Source organism: Ranitomeya variabilis, chromosome 2 (assembly GCF_051348905.1).
Source record: "Ranitomeya variabilis isolate aRanVar5 chromosome 2, aRanVar5.hap1, whole genome shotgun sequence".
Taxonomy (NCBI): domain Eukaryota; kingdom Metazoa; phylum Chordata; class Amphibia; order Anura; family Dendrobatidae; genus Ranitomeya; species Ranitomeya variabilis.
Window position 1 is genome coordinate 42,232,678 of NC_135233.1, and position 16,506 is coordinate 42,249,183.

General features: G+C 46.0%; 1 protein-coding gene across 3 annotated transcripts in view; it reads right to left on the reverse strand.

The window, feature by feature from the left end:
• The window catches only part of SERTAD4 (SERTA domain containing 4), a 48,345-nt gene that overhangs the window by 16,859 nt on the left and 14,980 nt on the right, over positions 1-16,506 (reverse strand). The window contains exons 1-2 of one of the 3 annotated variants that reach the window (XM_077282353.1): positions 9,680-10,117; positions 245-436 (exon numbers count right to left, since the gene is read on the reverse strand). In XM_077282353.1, the coding sequence (XP_077138468.1) occupies positions 245-419 (175 nt within the window). In that variant the 5' untranslated portion in view covers positions 420-436; positions 9,680-10,117. Of the gene's footprint in view, positions 1-244; positions 437-9,679; positions 10,118-16,506 lie in introns of those variants that run through there. The other 2 variants (XM_077282354.1, XM_077282352.1) reach the window with 2 other exon arrangements.

The following is a 16,506-nucleotide window of genomic DNA, read 5'->3' on the forward strand; positions in this document are numbered from 1 at the left end:
GTGTAATATTTACATTTGTTTGATGATCTGAAACAGTGACAAACATGCAAAAGAATAGGAAATCAGGAAGGGGCAAACACTTTTTCACACAACTGTATATGCATAATAGATAATACAGTATATAACGTAGATAGATAGATAGATAGATAGATAGATAGATAGATAGATAGATAGATAGATAGATAGATAGCTTTTTTAGGCGTTCTTCAGGACTGCTTACATTGGCCTTGAATGATTCACCTACCTGGAGCAGAGTCACATATTCTGTACTCCTGGTGCTGGGCATGGAGATTGGCGGAGGAGCTGCTGGCCTTGCCCTGGTGATCAGTCTCCCACACAGTCCTGTACTCTGCAATCTCTGAGGAACCTTCTGAGCTAATGGGGTTGCAGAATCTGTTCATGGACAGAACCACAGTCATCTCTTACAGCCTGCAATCTGCAAAAAAAAAAAAACGCAATACGTCGTTAGCAAGCTGGCTGGCATCCACGCATCAGTGCCCTCTATGGCCGCAATGTGAAAATCCGTAGATGTAGCAGAGCTGAATGTGTCATTTAATAGCTGCATTGCTTGTGCACTGTGAAAGCGTAACCTTTCTTGCATATACTACAGATCTGTGTTGCAAAACTTAAACTCCGAGCAGGATCATTACCAACACCCTGCAAATCCGATAGAGGGCCCACCCTGCCCAGCACCTGGGAGTGCCAACTCTGCCCAGATCTCTGTCCAGCACCTAGGGGTCCCCACACTGCCCGGGTCTCTGTCGAACTACTGAGGATGCCTACTCTGCCCAGGTCTCGGTCCATCATCCGGGAGTCCCCACTCTGCCCAGGTCTCTGTCCATTACCCGGGGGTCCCCAACCTGCCCATTTCTCTGTCCAGCACCTGGGGGTCCCCACTGTGCCTAGGTCTCTGTCCATCACCCGGGGGTCCCCACACTGCCCTTTTCTCTGTCCAGCACCTGGGGTCGCCACTTTGCCCAGGTCTCTGCCCAGCACATGGGGTCCCCAGTCTGCCCAAGTCTCTGTCCAGCACCTGGGGGTCCCCACTTTGCCCAGGTCTCTATCCAGCTCCTGGGGGTGCCCACTCTACCCAGGTGTCTGCCCAACACATGGGGTCCCCACTCTGCCCAAGTCTCTGTCCAGCGCCTGGGAGTTCCCACTTTGTCCAGGTCACTATCCAGCACCTGGGGGTCCCCATTTTGCCCAAGTCTCTGTCCAGCACCTGGGGGTCACCACTTTGTCCAGGTCTCTGTCCAACACCTGGGGTCACCACTTTGCCCAGGTCTCTGCCCAGCACATGGGGTCCCACTCTGCCCAAGTCTCTGTCCAGCACCTGGGAGTTCCTACTTTGTCCAGGTCGCTATCCAGCACCTGGGGGTCCCCACTTTGCCCAGGTCTCTATCCAGCACCCTCTTAGATGATGCTATCAATGGTGGCAGAGGCATTTCAAAGGCCGATCAGCCCCCTGCAACATGATTGTGGTGTGCCAATTACAATATCACAGCATCCTGGGGGCTACTGAAGGTCCAATACCACATGATACAACAGTACCTTCTCATTACATATACCACGGATAGGTGGTCTCCAATCCTTGATTCTAGTGCATGGTGATAATTTCCCTTGCTACATCTGCAGTATCTGTCCATTGATTCTAACAAAGCAGATGACTAGCTTTATACAACAGTACCTTCTCATCACATACGCTGTGGATAGGCGGTCTCCAAGCGGTGACTCTCAGCATTGCTTGTCTTAGCTGTGCTACATCTCTAGTATCTCTCCAGTGACTCTGCCATAGATGGTGACTACCTCCATACAACAGTACCTTCTTCATAAACAGGCAGGGTCTACAGATGTCGGAAAACCACATTATCACAATGCACGAGCAATGAGAGTCATCATTTTGCAACCGCTGAAGAGACACAGATTGGAGACCTTCAATTCCCAGGATATGTAATAGTGGTACTGTTGTATCATAGCTAGTCATCTTTGGTAGAGTTAATGGAAAAGGACTTCAGCTGTAGCACGTCTACGTTATCACATTGCATGGAGGACTCCTGGCAGTTGTAGATCAGAAATCTCCAACTTCTCGCTCTTCTTTTGCTGCAAAACTTACTCCCAAAATGATAGTACTCGTGCATTGTGATACTTCTACCTTGCTCCATCTATTACTTGTCCACAGTGCCTACTCCTAACATAGCATGGAAGTCTGAAGCCTTCATGTTGTGTCTAGCAAACCTGTAACTCCCAGCTTGTGATTGTGATCAGTCTGCCCTGCAACATCTATATTACCTGTCCATAGATTCTACTATAGAGAATGCCTAGCTGCCATACAACAGTACCTTCCCATCACACATCCGACAGTTCAGAGGACTCCAATCTGAGCCCCTTTAGCTGTAGAAAAACAAGAACTCCGTTCACTAGACGAGCATTGTGATAACTTGGCCTTGCTCCACAACCATTGATTTTACCAGAGGATGAGTATCTTCCATACAACACTACCTCGTTATTACATACCCTGTGGATCACTGTTTTCCAAAGTTCGGCTTATCATTTATTTCCAAACGACATCTCCCATTTTTGCTTGTGCGATGTGATAACTTAGCCTTACTACGTCTGAAGTCCTTTTCCATTTATTGTACCGAAGAAAGCTTTTGTACAACAGTACCATCATCACATAGACTGTGAACCAGAGCACAACAATCTGTGTATCTTTTATAACAATAATCCCAGCATTGCTTGGGTGTTGAGGAAATTCCGTTCTGTTACGTCTGTGGTCAGTGTCTGTTTTCTCTACCAAATAGGATAACTAGCTTATATACAACAATACCACCATTACCTACTGTTGTGAATTTGGATTCTGGGCTCCCCCGGTGGCCGCTTGTGGAATTGGACTTGTCATCCTCTTTCCTGTTTCACCTGGTTTCATCAGTAGTGGGTGTCGCTATTTAAGCTCATTTCTCTGGTGGTTTCTTGCCGGTCAACAATGTTATCTGATGCCTCTCAGTGCTTGTTCCTGCTTCTGACAACTACTAGATAAGTTGGACTTTTGTCCATGTTTCGTTTTGCCTATTTGTTCCAGTTCACAGCTGAAGTTTTGTTACTGTGTCTGGAAAGCTCTCGTTGATCAGGGATTGCTACTCTGGCGTTATGAGTTAATGCCAGAGTTTAAGGTAATCTCTGGATGGTATTTTGTTAGTGTTTTTCTGCTGACCATGAAAGTATACTATCTGTCTTCTGCTATCTAGTAAGCGGACCTCAAATTTGCTAAGACTATTTTCCTGCTGCGTTTGTTGTTTCATCTGAACTCACCGTCATTATATGTGGGGGGCTACTGTCTTCTTTGGAATATTTCTCTAGAGGTGAGCCAGGTCTTATATTTCCCTCTGCTAGCTATTTAGGTCTTAGGCCAGAGCTGGGCATCTAGCGATAAATAGGAAATGCTACCTGGCTATTTCTAGTTGCGCGGCAGGCTTAGTTCATGGTCAGTATAGTTCCATCTTCCGAGAGCTTGTCCCTCTATAGGCTTGCTATGATCTCTGCCTGCAGAGATCATGACAGTTTGACCGGCCACTAAAGTGTTAAAGACCCAGGTTGAGAAAGGAGAGTTATAAGAAGTCTGCTGGAATTTTTTTTTTTTTTTTTTTCCAGTTTGCCTTGCTGCAGTCTTTTTTCTCTCTCTCCTCCTAATCTCTGTATGGCTCTGTGTGCACCTGACAATAATGGATCTTCAGAGTGTAACTGCGGGTTTGAATAATCTCATCACGAAAGTACAAAATTTACAAGATTTTGTGGTATATGCTCCAGTATCTGAGCCGAGAATTCCTTTGCCGGAGTTCTTCACAGGGAATAGAGCTAGCTTCCAGAATTTCCGAAATAATTGTAAGCTTTATTTGTCCCTGAAGTCTCGTTCAGCTGGAGACCCTGCTCAGCAGGTTAGGATTGTGATTTCCTTGCTCAGGGGTGACCCTCAAGATTGGGCCTTCTCATTGCCAGCAGGGGATCCTGCGTTGCGCGATGTGGATGCGTTTTTTCTGGCCTTGGGCTTGCTTTATGAGGAACCTCATTTGGAATTTCAGGCAGAAAAAACTTTGATGGCACTATCTCAGGGGCAAGACGAAGCTGAGGTTTACTGCCAAAAATTCCGTAAATGGTCTGTGCTTACTCAGTGGAATGAGTGCGCCTTGGCGGCAACTTTCAGAGAAGGTCTCTCTGATGCCGTTAAGGATGTTATGGTGGGGTTCCCTGTGCCTGCAGGTCTGAATGAGTCCATGACAATGGCTATTCAGATTGATAGGCGTCTGCGGGAGCGCAAACCGGTGCACCATCTGGCGGTGTCTATGGAAAAGATGCCAGAAAGTATGCAGTGTGATAGAATTCTGTCCAGGAGCGAGCGACAGAATTTTAGACGGAAGAATGGATTGTGCTTCTATTGTGGGGATTCTACTCATGTTATATCAGCATGCTCTAGGCGTACAAAGAAGCTTGATAAGTCTGTTTCCATTGGCACCATTCAGTCTAAGTTTATTTTGTCTGTAACCCTGATTTGCTCTTTGTCATCCATTGCCACGGACGCCTATGTTGACTCTGGCGCCGCTCTGAGTCTTATGGATTGGTCCTTTGCCAATCGTTGTGGTTTTGATTTAGAGCCTTTGGAGACTCTTATTCCTCTGAAGGGGATTGACTCCACCCCATTGGCTAATAATAAACCACAATACTGGACACAAGTGACCATGCGTATCAATCCGGATCACCAGGAGATTATTCGTTTCCTGGTGCTGTATAATTTACATGACGATTTGGTACTGGGATTGCCATGGTTGCAGTCTCACAATCCAGTCTTGGACTGGAGAGCAATGTCTGTGTTGAGCTGGGGATGTAAGGGTATTCATGGGGACTTACCTTTGGTTTCTATTTCGTCGTCCATTCCCTCTGAAGTCCCTGAGTTCCTCTCTGATTATCAAGACGTCTTTGACGAACCCAAGCTTGGGTCGTTACCTCCGCACCGTGAGTGCGATTGTGCCATAGATTTGATACCGGGTTGCAAATATCCAAAGGGTCGTTTGTTTAATCTGTCTATGCCGGAACATGCTGCTATGCGGGAATATATAAAGGAGTCTTTGGAAAAGGGACATATTCGTCCATCTTCTTCTCCCTTGGGAGCTGGGTTTTTCTTTGTCTCAAAAAAGGACGGCTCTTTGAGACCATGTATTGATTATCGGCTTCTGAATAAGATCACTGTTAAGTACCAATACCCATTGCCATTGCTTACTGATTTGTTTGCTCGTATAGAGGGTGCTAAGTGGTTCTCTAAAATTGATCTTCGTGGGGCGTATAATTTGGTGCGGATCAGGCAGGGGGATGAGTGGAAGACCGCATTTAATACGCCCGAGGGCCACTTTGAGTATTTGGTCATGCCTTTTGGTCTTTCTAATGCCCCTTCAGTTTTCCAGTCTTTTATGCATGATATTTTCCGCGATTTTTTGGATAAATTTATGATAATATATCTGGATGATATTCTGATTTTTTCTGATGACTGGGACTCTCATGTCCAGCAGGTCAGGAGAGTTTTTCAGGTTCTGCGGTCTAATTCTTTATGTGTGAAGGGGTCTAAGTGCGTTTTTGGGGTCCAGAAAATTTCCTTTTTGGGGTATATTTTTTCTCCCTCTTCCATTGAGATGGATCCCGTCAAGGTGCAAGCTATTTGTGACTGGACTCAGCCCTCCTCTCTTAAGGGTCTTCAGAGATTTTTGGGCTTTGCCAACTTTTACCGCCGATTTATTGCTGGTTTTTCGGATGTCGTTAAACCACTGACTGATTTGACCAGACATGGCGCTGATGTTGCTAATTGGTCCCCTCATGCTGTAGAGGCCTTTCAGGAGCTTAAGCACCGTTTTGCCTCTGCCCCTGTGTTACGTCAGCCGGATGTGAATCTGCCTTTTCAGGTTGAGGTTGACGCTTCGGAGATCGGAGCTGGGGCAGTGTTGTCGCAGAAAGGTTCCGACTGCTCCGTCATTAGGCCTTGTGCCTTCTTTTCTCGCAAATTTTCGCCCGCAGAGCGGAATTATGATGTTGGGAATAGGGAGCTTTTGGCCATGAAGTGGGCGTTTGAGGAGTGGCGCCATTGGCTAGAGGGGGCTAAGCATCAGGTGGTGGTATTGACTGACCACAAAAATTTGATTTATCTTGAGACTGCCAGGCGCCTGAATCCTAGACAGGCGCGCTGGTCTTTATTTTTTTCTCGCTTTAATTTTGTGGTGTCATACCTACCGGGTTCTAAGAATGTTAAGGCAGATGCCCTTTCTAGGAGTTTTGACCCGGACTCTCCTGGTAATGCTGAACCCACAGGTATCCTTAGGGAGGGAGTAATTTTGTCGGCCGTTTCTCCTGATCTTCGGCGGTCCTTGCAAGAGTTTCAGGCGGATAGACCGGATCGTTGTCCGCCTGATAGATTGTTTGTTCCGGATGATTGGACCAGTAGAGTCATCTCTGAGGTACATTCTTCTGCATTGGCAGGTCATCCCGGAATTTTTGGTACCAGGGATTTGGTGGCAAGATCCTTCTGGTGGCCTTCCCTGTCACGAGATGTGCGAGTCTTTGTGCAGTCATGTGACATTTGTGCTCGGGCCAAGTCTTGTAGTTCTCGGGCTAGCGGACTGCTGTTGCCCTTGCCTATTCCTAAGAGGCCTTGGACACACATCTCGATGGATTTTATTTCAGATCTGCCTGTTTCCCAGAAGATGTCTGTCATCTGGGTGGTCTGTGACCGTTTCTCTAAAATGGTCCATTTGGTTCCTCTGCCCAAGTTGCCTTCTTCTTCTGAGTTGGTTCCTCTGTTTTTTCAGAATGTTGTCCGATTGCACGGTATTCCTGAGAATATTGTTTCTGACAGAGGTACCCAATTTGTGTCTAGATTTTGGCGGGCATTCTGTGCTAGGATGGGCATAGATTTGTCTTTTTCATCTGCTTTTCACCCTCAGACCAATGGCCAGACCGAGCGGACTAATCAGACCCTGGAGACATATCTGAGGTGTTTTGTCTCTGCTGACCGGGATGATTGGGTTGCTTTTTTGCCATTGGCAGAGTTCGCCCTCAATAATCGGGCCAGCTCTTCCACCTTGGTGTCCCCGTTTTTCTGTAATTCGGGGTTTCACCCTCGATTTTCCTCCGGTCAGGTGGAATCCTCGGATTGTCCTGGAGTGGATGCGGTGGTGGAGAGATTGCATTACATCTGGGGGCAGGTTATGGACAATTTGAAGTTGTCCCAGGAGAAGACTCAGCGTTTTGCCAACCGTCATCGTCGTGTTGGTTCTCGGCTTTGTGTTGGAGATTTGGTGTGGTTGTCTTCTCGTTTTGTCCCTATGAGGGTCTCTTCTCCTAAGTTTAAACCTCGGTTCATCGGCCCTTATAGAATATTGGAGATTCTTAATCCTGTTTCTTTCCGTTTGGACCTCCCTGCGTCCTTTTCCATTCATAACGTTTTTCATCGGTCGTTATTGCGCAGGTATGAGGTACCTGTTGTACCTTCAGTTGAGCCTCCTGCTCCGGTGTTGGTTGAGGGTGAGTTGGAGTACGTTGTGGAGAAAATTTTGGACTCTCGTGTTTCCAGACGGAGACTCCAGTATCTGGTCAACTGGAAGGGTTACGGCCAGGAGGATAATTCTTGGGTCAATGCATCTGATGTTCATGCTTCTGATCTTGTTCGTGCCTTCCATAGGGCTCATCCTGGTCGCCCTGGTGGATCTGGTGAGGGTTCGGTGCCCCCTCCTTGAGGGGGGGGTACTGTTGTGAATTTGGATTCTGGGCTCCCCCGGTGGCCGCTTGTGGAATTGGACTTGTCATCCTCTTTCCTGTTTCACCTGGTTTCATCAGTAGTGGGTGTCGCTATTTAAGCTCATTTCTCTGGTGGTTTCTTGCCGGTCAACAATGTTATCTGATGCCTCTCAGTGCTTGTTCCTGCTTCTGACAACTACTAGATAAGTTGGACTTTTGTCCATGTTTCGTTTTGCCTATTTGTTCCAGTTCACAGCTGAAGTTTTGTTACTGTGTCTGGAAAGCTCTCGTTGATCAGGGATTGCTACTCTGGCGTTATGAGTTAATGCCAGAGTTTAAGGTAATCTCTGGATGGTATTTTGTTAGTGTTTTTCTGCTGACCATGAAAGTATACTATCTGTCTTCTGCTATCTAGTAAGCGGACCTCAAATTTGCTAAGACTATTTTCCTGCTGCGTTTGTTGTTTCATCTGAACTCACCGTCATTATATGTGGGGGGCTACTGTCTTCTTTGGAATATTTCTCTAGAGGTGAGCCAGGTCTTATATTTCCCTCTGCTAGCTATTTAGGTCTTAGGCCAGAGCTGGGCATCTAGCGATAAATAGGAAATGCTACCTGGCTATTTCTAGTTGCGCGGCAGGCTTAGTTCATGGTCAGTATAGTTCCATCTTCCGAGAGCTTGTCCCTCTATAGGCTTGCTATGATCTCTGCCTGCAGAGATCATGACAACCTACATTGTAGCTCAAAGGTCTCCAATCTGAGGCTCTTCAGCAGTACCTTCTTATTAGCATCCAATCTTATTTGTGCATTGCAACAATCTGCACTTCTTGCCTGTTTGCCAAAGAGGATGACTAGCTTTTATACAACAGTACCACCATCACATATACTGGGAATCCAAAGGTCTCCAGTTTGCGTCTGTTCAGCTGTTTCATCAAAACTATAATTCCCAGCCTTGCTTGTAAATTGTGATAACTTCTGTAGTCTTTCTCCATTGACTCTACCAAAGGGAATTTCTAGCTGAGTAGCTTTTATCCAACAGTACCTTTCCATTAGCTATAGCTCATAGGTCTCCAATCTGTGGACCTTCAGCTTTTCCAAAACTAAATCTCCTAAACTTACATTGTGATAACTTAGTTTGCTACAAGTTCAACTGTAGTCCTTTCCAATATGATCCATAAAGGAAAGTAAGCAGCTTTTATACAGCAGTACCTTCCAATTACATACGCTGTAGATCATAGGTCTCCAATCTGTGGTCTTCAGCTGATCCAAAATTCTATATCCCAACCTTATTTGTGCATTACGATAACTTAGCTTTGCTACAACTCCAATCCTTCCCTGAATACTCCACAAAAGAGAGTAAGCAGCTTTTATACAACAGTACCTTCCTATTATATACACTGTAGATCAAATGTCAATGATCTACGGCTCTTCGGCCTTTACAAAACTACAGCTCCTATCATGGCATGTGCATTTCGATAACTTAGCTTTGTTACAACTGTTGTCCTTCCCTTAATACTCCACAAAAGAGAGAAAGCAGCTTTTATACAACAGTACCTTCTTATTACGTACACGGTGAATGGAAGGTTTCCAATTCTTTGGCTCTTTAGCTGTTGCAGATTCCTGGGCTAGCACGGTGAGGATCACTGCTTTCAGTGGTCACATAGTAGACTCTCTCTCTCATTATAATCTACTTTTTTTTACATTTTTCGTCCTGTTTTTGCACCACTCTTGCACAGCCCCTTATGAATCCTCTACTTTCAGGACTTGAAGGCATCTACTATTATAATCTGATAACTTTTATTCATTCGTTTTCAAAATCCCAACATAGATAACAATAATAGTAATAAACCCTAAAGAACAAGTAGAGATGATGAGGGTAGTAGTAAAACAAAGCATCAGCAGTATCTTACCGGCAGTATGAACTAAGGACAATCTTGTCTCCTATTGCCCACTAACCTCGAGCAACATCCAGGTAAAAAAATAAGATCTTCCTCCAGATCAGGTAGAATTGTTGGAAAAATCGATTCAGCAGAATAATCCCCCCCAACCAAAAAAAAATCCCTTTTCTTCCCGGTGCAGAGACCTATCTGGATTTACTTAAGCGTCCTCTCTGTTTCCATTTGGTCACCACTTGCATGTCATCGTTACCCGAGCAGCCGGTGATCCGTTCTCTCCATCCGTCTCCTTATGAAAAGCAGAGAGTGATGCTTTGGTGGTTTCCACTCGGACTAAAAAACTGGATCTGCCTCCAGTCAAAACATTGTGAGATTAAGACAGAAAATTGGCTTTGGTTTCAAGACGTGAGTTCCAATCCCACAGGAGCCAAGCACAATATGAAGAGAGCAGGCGGAATATTAAACAGGAGCAGGGTTGGGGAGGCAGTCATCCGCCTCGCAGCCTCCTTCTCCTCCTATCTCCCTCTCTCATTACATTCGCCCAGTGTGCTGCTCACCCCTCCTCGCTTCACTCTTCCCCTCTCGTCCTCACCTTCCTTTACACCAAGCCTCATTACATCTCGCTGGCTCGCCATGCATTTCCACATCGAATTATTGCAACGCAAAACTGCAAAGTCTTAGAAAGTCAATGCAACCAACCATTGGTTTTACACAATATCCACTCTGATTTCTAACTTTCTTTTGTACAGTTTTATTCTATGATTTTGTCCGAGGTGATAACTTCTGGGAAAAGGTTCTATCGAAATCCGCCACCTAATGACATATGATGAGCAGGCCCGTCTCCATTTTTATCCAGTCCTTTGAGTGTCCCTTCTATGCTTTCCATTTTCCCTCCTTTCCTTACAAGGACTTTAGCTTTTTCTTTTTTTCTGTGGTACGATCTGGAGTTTTTTCACCACCATTATGGGGGTGCATATGACTTTCTAATCTCTTTTAAGGCAATTTCTTTCAATTCTGCCACTTTTTTGGGGTTTCGCCGTTCACCTTATAGGAAATATAGTTCTGGCAAAAAATTAAGAGACCACTGCAAAATGTTCAGTTTGTCTGATTTTTCTCTTTCTAGGTATATTTTTGAGGAAAATGTAAATTGTTATTTTTTCTATAAACTACTGGAGCGCCCCCAAGGGCCATGGGGTACTCGGTCCGGGTCAGACAGTTCTTAAAAGGGATGTGGTCACAGCAGCAGTGATCCGGTCCGTGGCCCTGGGCGTCCAATGAAAGGGATGAGGGAAATAGTTATAGGGGATTGTTCGTGACGCCACCTGTGGTACTCGGCCAGGGATGGCCGACGCTGCTTAAAGGGATCTGCTAGGGTCAATGGTGATGCAGCTTAGATGGTTTTGCTCCCCACAGGTGGATCGGAGGCCCCAGGACTACCAGGACAGTCTGTGAGTGGTTGTGGATGTTGGGGTGCAGGAATAACCTTTACCTTTAATTGTAGGTGCTGTCCGGGGCACTGTTGACAGGTGGTGTTGGAGGTCTGGGCAGCCTGGAAACAATTCAGAATCCCCCTAGCCAGCTGGATTTGGAGGCCTTCCTTACTGCGCTGTTTTCAAGGTTCTTGATGCTTTATGCTCTATTCAAGTCCCTCTCTCTCTCTGTCCTTTAAGTGGAACACTATCCGCTCGAGCCTTTTCCAGGTGTCACTCTCTCTCGTGGTGACTCTGGGCTCTAGTTTGCTGCTGTGCCTTCAGGTCTCAGTTGTGGCCAGGAGTCCTGCAATCTCCTGTCCTCCAGTTGCGGGGCCTACAGTCCCCATACAACCACGGACTTCGGTGTCTGGCCTTTTGCACTCAGTCCTGGAGTGAGCTCAATCGCAGCTCCACTCCCAGGCTTTCCCCTCATGCTTCCTCTTACTTCACTGTCTGCATCCTCACTTTCCCTCCCTTGTACTCAGACTAACTAACCCCACCTCCAAACTAGAACTTATAGGGCTGCTCCCCTGAAACTGGGTTTAGAGCTCCCCCTTCTGGTCTGGAGTCAGGAAAGTGTTGAATTCCAGTGTTATCTGCTAAGGGGATTCCTTCTTGCTTCCAGGCATGGCATCAACCCCTGTGAGGGAGGAAATGCCATTGTGGCAACCAGACTCCTGGGGTGCCATACTACTGACAACATATCTCTGAATTTCCAAGCAATAAAATTTGTATTTTTTTTCTGACATAGAAAAATGGTCAAAATAAAAAATAACCCTGTGCTTTCAGACCTCAAATAATGCAAAGAAAACAAGTTCATAATCATTTAGAAACAACAATACTAATGTTTAATTCAGGAAGAGTTCAGAAATCAATATCTTGTGGAATAACCATGATTTTTAATCACAGCTTTCATGCGTCTTGGCATGCTTTCCACCAGTCTTTCACACTGCTCCTGGCGCAAAAATGTAAGCAGTTCTTCTATGTTTGATGGCTTGTGACTGTCCATCATCCTGTTGATTATGCAGCGCCCCAGAGTCCTGGTCGTTGCAGTAATGTCGCTCTTCCACCAGTGGGAGTGATGTTACGTCTGATGGTACTAAAGGAGTTCACCTGACCAGGTATCACAGTCACACACTACACTTCACACTCCAGTCCACCAGGGGGAGCAAAGGTTCTATCTACTAGGCCACTCCTCACACACGGGTAACACTGGTGGGTTGGATAGGAAGTCAGTCAGAAGCTGCCTGGGTTAGACCCAGAGAGGACCTGTCAGGCAGACAGGGGGAGAAGGAGGAACATCTGAGCTGTAGACAGAGGGTCCCTGTCAGGGGTGGGATCCTGACAGAGGCCAAGCACGAGATAGAACGTTACGGAGCTGTGCCTGCACTTCATTGCGGCAGCATCCTAAGAAAGGACACGAAGCGAAGTATATTGTGGAGAGTGAGAGGCGAGATCACAGCACAAGGAGATAATACCGGGAGGAGTTCTGCACTGAGATCGGCAGCCTCCTTCTGAGGCGCGTAGCCGGTGGCCGGAACACCGAGGGAGTAATAGGCTCTACGCATTACTTCAGAGACCGGCAGGACAGTCAATTCCAAGTTGGTTGCTCGACCTTAATGCCTATGAAGACACGGAGGCAAATTGTGGGAGAGGGGCGTCTCTAGGGTCCCTATAAAATAGCTCCAGGCCTACCCCATCATACGGGTTGTCCTATCCATACCATCTGGGGGACAGAGAGAGAGAACATCAGAAACATCCACGAAAGTTGTGAGGACTATCCCGTGGTGCTCAGCAGGGAGGTACTACAACACACAGGCGCTAGTAGGAAGGCTACTGATTTCCACCTGGATAAGGGAACTCTGGATGTGCCTTCGGACTGGCCGGACTCAGCCTGCCCTGTTAGCAGTGCTCTGGACTGTGGACTCTGAAGTCTTCAGTAAAAGGTAAAGAGACTGCAACCTTTGTGTCCTTGTTATTCATTGCGCCTTACGACGTCCATCATCGCCACCTATACAACTGGGAAGCCCTGGGGACATACTTCACCTGTGGGAAGGTACACCATCTAGCTGCCATTCCATCACCCAGCGGACCCCTAGGAGCGTCGGTCACCCTGACCGAATACCACAGGTGGCGTCACGAAACACCGTACAAACTACTACTCCTTTAAGTGGACGCCCCTCAGAAGGGCCACGGACCGGGTCGGGCCACCGTGACATCCCCAGAACCGAGAGAGATAGACCCGGTACCGAGTACTCCATTGTCCTTACACGTGGGGGCGCTCCAATTACATTCCAGAGGTTTTCAATGGGGCTCAGGTCTGGAGATTGGGCTGCCCATGACAGGGTTCCGATGTGGTGGTCTCTTAAAGGGAACCTGTCATCCCGTTTTTTCCGTATAAGATAAAAATACGGTTAAATAGGGCCTGAGCTGTGCGTTACAATAGTGTATATTGTGGACCCTGATTCCCCACCTATGCTGCCGAAATACGTTACCAAAGTCGCCGTTTTCGCCTGTCAATCAGGCTGGTCTGGTCAAATGGGCGTGGTGACATCGCTGTTTCTTCCTCCAGATCTTGCTTATTTTTCCGTTGGTGGAGTAGTGGTTTGCGCATGCCCAACTGCCGAATCCACTGCACAGGTGAGGAAAAAGAGCGCGATCTGCGCTATTCCCCTGGTGATCGGTGGGGGTAGCCATCTTCCTGAGGCCGCGCGTGCGCAGATGGAGCACTCTGCTGCCCGGGGCTTCAGGAAAATGGCCGCGGGATGCCGCGCGTGCGCAGATGGAGATCGCGGCGGCCATTTTCCTGAAGCCCTGGGCAGCAGAGCGCTCCATCTGCGCATGCGCGGCCTCAGGAAGATGGCTGCCCCCACCGATCACCAGGGGAATAGCGCAGATCGCGCTCTTTTTCCTCACCTGTGCAGTGGATTCGGCAGTTGGGCATGCGCAAACCACTACGCCACCAACGGAAAAATAAGCAAGATCTGGGGGAAGAAACAGCGATGTCACCACGCCCATTTGACCAGACCAGCCTGATTGACAGGCGAAAACGGCGACTTTGGTAACGTATTTCGGCAGCATAGGTGGGGAATCAGAGTACACAAAATACACTATTGTAACGCACAGCTCAGGCCCTATTTAACGGTATTTTTATCTCATACGGAAAAAACGGGGTGACAGGTTCCCTTTAATTTTTGCCAGAGCTGTATATTCTGAGATTTTATTACCTCGGACGCGTCAATGCCAAATATGTCTTTTTTTTTTTAGATTTTTGACATATTGGGGGAAAAAGAGTAGGGGTGAAATTAACTTTTATTCATTTAAGAATATTTTTAATCTTTGTTTTAATATCTTTTACTGGTCGTTTTAAGGGTCTTGAACCTGTGATCACTTGATCCCCTGAAAAATACTCTGTAAGGGCTTGTGCATATGGCCGTATTTTTGGTCCAAGTGCAATCTGATAAAACATAGGATCACACTTGGAACCAATGTTATTCTCTGGGATCGCACTCAGAGCACCAATGTCATTCTCTGGGATCGCACTCAGAGCACCAATGTTATTGAAGTCAATGAATGCGGAGAAACCATCGGGCTGCACTCAGATGACATCTGAGTGCAGTCCAATTTCCTCGGACCGATCGAAAGGATAAGACAGTTTTTTCCATTTTCTCCTCATCCAGAAGAATCGGATCACATGATTACCACACTCTGATCATACTCCGATCAGAGTATGATTAGCATAATAGGTTCTATTCTCTCGGATGAGAGAATATATGCTGGTGTGACCATAGCCTAATACTGTAATTTTGTAGTGTATTGCAAAATTACCGCTCTCCTATGAAGCTCAGACACAGGCTTCATAGGTGTAGAAACATGGCAGACATGAGGGCCTTTGGTAGGCCAAATAAAAGCCATAACAATACCACCAGCATCCCGAAATCATCAGAGGATAGGACGGACAATCAAAATCAGAAGGAACACCTCCCCCTATTTTTATAATTAACAGCTGCATTTTACTTGGGACTGCTGGGTGCTGGCGTCATCCCTGATGATGACATCTCACAACATGTTCTAATAGCAGGCATGTAGCTTGCAGGTCCTGAGCCCTGAAGCCAAGGCTTTATCCACTACCTAGCCAGCAATGGTTTCACATATCACTATAGATGAAGTCACTATGCACAGAGCGGCCATAAGCAGAAACCATAAATGATTGCACTCTGGCCTAAATTTTAATCCTGAGCAATGAAATGGTTCCACAATTTGACATAACTCAGTTGACCAAAATAAGCCAACTAACTGATGGTGTAAACTGAGACTAAGGATGTAAAGATGTTCCAAATTTGTAATCCGTCCCGAGCCGCGATGAAGAATTTGGCACATTTTAAGACCGTTTAGTCTAGAAGTTTTGTTAAATTAAACCCTACATCTGTGTCAGTCACTTTTACATGATTTTGAATATCATAACATGCCATATATGATGACATGACGCAACATAGGATTTAATAGCAAAAATGTCACTTAAAGGGTTATTCTTATTTTCACATATAGATATTATATGGAGCTTGTAAAAACAAGCACTTTTGCAATTTACTGCTTATTCAAATTTGCAGTTGTTTTTGAGATATTAACACTTTTATTTTTTTTGTTTACAGCTCGTCGCCTTGGAAACTGACCACCAACTGCTTTCTTGTTTGTAAGCTGAAGCTGGTCAGGATTAGGAGGTGACAGCATGCTTCAGCTTTCACAGCCAACTTTAAATCAGCCCTTACAAGCTCAGTAAAAAAGAACTTGTAAGCGCTGCACATGTTCTGCTGTCTAGCAGTGATGGTTGGGTCTCCAAAGCAATGAGCTGTAAACAAAAGAAAAGTTTTAAAATCTCAAGAACGGCTGAAAAATTTTAAGAAACAGAAAATTGCAAAATTGATTGAATTTACAAGCTCTATCTGGCAATACTTTTTTAAGAATTTGGGAATAAACCTTTTAGGATTCTGAGCCCAGGAGTAAAAAGTATATACCAACTAACCATCAAAGGTTTCCATTGATGGTTTCAAGTAGAAGCGTATCTTAAAGGGAATGTATAGTCAGAAAATGACCCTTTTTTCTAGCTCTGGCATCTTGTCATTAAGAGTATCCATAGTGTGGTCACCTCTCTATGACAGTAACGAGGTTTTTAAGGTAGGACAACCAAGAGAGACTTTCTGGTAGAGACAGTTTCCAAGAACGGTTGCAAGCTAGGGTAGATCCAAGGCCTACTGAACCTTGGGCGTTCTTGGCAATTTGGGTACAATTTGGGTAAGTGTGTACCGTAGCTGGGATGGGTGGTAGGTAGAGTAGATAACTGCCAGGATTTCGAGAGATGATGTATAAAAT